The sequence below is a fragment of the Psammomys obesus genome, unplaced genomic scaffold, assembly GCF_907164565.1.
Source record: "Psammomys obesus unplaced genomic scaffold, mPsaObe1.curated_primary_1811, whole genome shotgun sequence".
Taxonomy (NCBI): Eukaryota; Metazoa; Chordata; class Mammalia; order Rodentia; family Muridae; genus Psammomys; species Psammomys obesus.
The window spans coordinates 2,502,652-2,505,436 of record NW_026585689.1 but is presented as its reverse complement, the minus strand read 5'-3'; the positions used below and the strand labels follow the sequence as shown (position 1 = coordinate 2,505,436).

The window sequence follows — 2,785 nt, the reverse complement described above, 5'->3', positions numbered from 1 at the left end:
GTGTGTGTGTGTGTGTGTGTGTGTGTGTGTGTGTGTGTGTGTGTGTGTATTATATACATGCCCCAAGCAACTTACACACACATATACTAACACAACAAAGTTACTCGGGATAGACACAGTCATTTAATGTGCGGATTGTTGTTATTGTTTTTCTTTTTGTTTTGTGGTTTTGTTCCTATTTTGTTGTAGTAGTTGTGGCTTCACAGAGACTTCCATATTCATAAAGTTTTGCTGTGGACTAAGGCTGGTCTTAAACTTGAGCTTGAGCTCATCCGGCCTCAACCTGAGTGCTAAGAATGACAGGATGTGTCAACAGATAGGGGTCTTCATCCAGTCTTGCTGTTGGAAGGAACCATCTGTTTGAAGTTGCAGTCCTGTCAGTCCTCTGTTTCACCAGCAGGGCCTCCTAGCCTGACCTCATCTGGTGAAGTGGCTTAGAGTCCCCTAACCATGTCTGATATACAGCTTTTGACACAGTTCCTTGCTAGCTCTTACCTCTCTGCACCTATAGGATAAGTAGGGACTGTGGTCCCATTCATATGATAGGATCGTGGGGGCTGGAGAGATGGCTCAGAGGTTAAGAGCACTGGCTGTTCTCCCAAAGATCCTGAGTTAAATTCCCACCAACTACATGGTGGCTCATAACCATCTATAGTGAAATCTGGCGCCCTCTTCTGGCCTGCAGGCACATATGGTAAGACAATGCTGTTTAATGCAAATCAAGCATCCTTGAAATGCCCAGTTCTAACCAATGGTGTACACCTATACTGGGGGCCCTCCACCCACTCCCCAGGGGGTATATAGCCCTTGCTCTACCTAATTAAAGTTGAACTATCTCCCTGATGTGGTTCCCAGAATGGTCATTCTCTGTGGTGCTCACGGCCTTTAGAGACCTGTCTTGACTTCTGTTTTTGCCCCCTGCCTCCATGGGCTGATCTCCAACAGCCCCCAAGGAAGAAGGAGAACTGTATCTTGCCTCTTGCCAATCTTCCCTGTGAATACTATTCTTGAAGGACACATGTCTGATGTGAGTTCTATCGTGTTCCACTGGTTTCAAAATGGCAATGGCTAAGAGAACAGAAAAACAAACAAACAAAAAACTACATGAATCAGATTACAGAGGTAACCATCCTAGAATGTGGGATGATTTGAATGAAAGCAGCTTCATGAGCTCATATATTTGAATGTTTGGTCTCCAGCTGGTGAAACTGTTTGGGAAGGATTAGGAGGTATGGCCTTATTGGAGGGAATACATCACAGTGGTGGTGAGGACATGTGCTTTGGGGTTTCAAAAACCCACATGATGTCCTGTAACTTCTCTCTGCCTGACGGTTGTGTCTCAAGATGCAATCTCAGCTGTGGCTCCAGCTCCATGCCTGCTTGCCCTCTGTCATGCTTCCCACCATGATGGTCATGAATCCACCCTCTGAAACCGTAAGCCACCCATAAACTCTGTCTTCTAAAAGTTGCCTTGGTCATGAGATCTCCTCACAGCAATAGAAAAGTAACTAAGACAGAGTGTTTTACATAAAGTAGGGTAGTTTGTCAGACACCAGGCCTCATACCTGTAATTGTAGCTCCTGGGAAGCTGAGGCGGAAGATTCCCACTAGCTTCAACAAGCTTGTGCTCTAAAACATGGGGGCCAGGGAGATGGATCAGCAGTTAAGAGCATTTACTGCTCTTTCAGAGTACCCAGGTGTGGTTCCAGGCACCCCACCAGGCAGCTCACAACCTAGTTGGTTCACAACTGCCTTAACTCCAGCTTTCCCTTCCGGCCTCTGCACACACAACCATCCTACCACATGCATATAAATAAAAATGAGAACAACACTTAAAAATATAGATAAATGAAAGCAGCCTCTAATTTAATTCTGTAGTTTACATTTCTTCTTTCTTTCTTTCTTTCTTTCTTTCTTTCTTTCTTTCTTTCTTTCTTTCTTTCTTTCTTTCTTCCCTTTCTTCTTTCTTTTTTTCCCCCAGACAACCCTTAACTTTTATTAACTTTCATTCAGTTTCTTCTGGCTTTCAATTTTACCCAGATCTGAAATAAGGTGGCTTTTATGACATGAAATACTTTCCTCCTGAGACAGAAGCATTGCCATGCAGAGAATGGTAAAACAAACTCAGATGAGAACGATTATTAATAACTGTGGCTTCAGAGAAGAGACAGGTAGCCACACTGCATTCACACAAGCTTGCCTTCCATCTGAGCACCTGGAAGAGAAGCAAAATGTAGCTGATGTTGTGTTGTGCTTAAAATTATGACCCATGAAGTTTCCTTATTTCTGTGTATTCCCCTTAAGTGTGATACTGAGTTGAAACGTCTCTCGACTGCATTGTGTATTGACTTTGAACATGGGCCTTTTCTCTTATTTTCTACCCCTCTAACATCAGTGCACTGATGAACTGCTTTCATGGGATTGGAGTGTTTGTCATCCTTGGAGAAAATTATAATGATCAGTGATGGAGTGACGTTTTTCTCAGCTGCTCTCTGAGTTTGTGGTGGCAACACGTTGAGATGACGGTGGACAGTGAGTGTTCTCTGCATTCCTAAAGTTACTTAATCACAGTGCAAAGACATATATTTCAGGAAAGCATCAGAGAACTGGCCTGACTTTGCTTCTGAAGCATGGCTTTGCAGAATGTGCAGTGGTGTGCATGGAAATAATTTCTGCTAAAGCTCTGGATTATAAGATGATGGCTGTCCTGTACACAGAAATCCAGACATCTTGAAAAATCCTTCCTTCCTTCCTTCCTTCCTTCCTTCCTTCCTTCCTTCCTTCC

The 2,785-nt window shown here is 43.6% G+C and overlaps 1 protein-coding gene across 1 annotated transcript in view; it reads right to left on the bottom strand.

Moving 5' to 3' along the window:
- The window catches only part of Dppa4 (developmental pluripotency associated 4), a 54,163-nt gene that overhangs the window by 15,738 nt on the left and 35,640 nt on the right, over positions 1 to 2,785 (bottom strand). Inside the window, exon 5 of the mRNA XM_055593118.1 lies at positions 881 to 1,068. Coding sequence (XP_055449093.1) covers positions 881 to 1,068 — 188 coding nt within the window. The remainder of the gene's footprint in view (positions 1 to 880; positions 1,069 to 2,785) is intronic.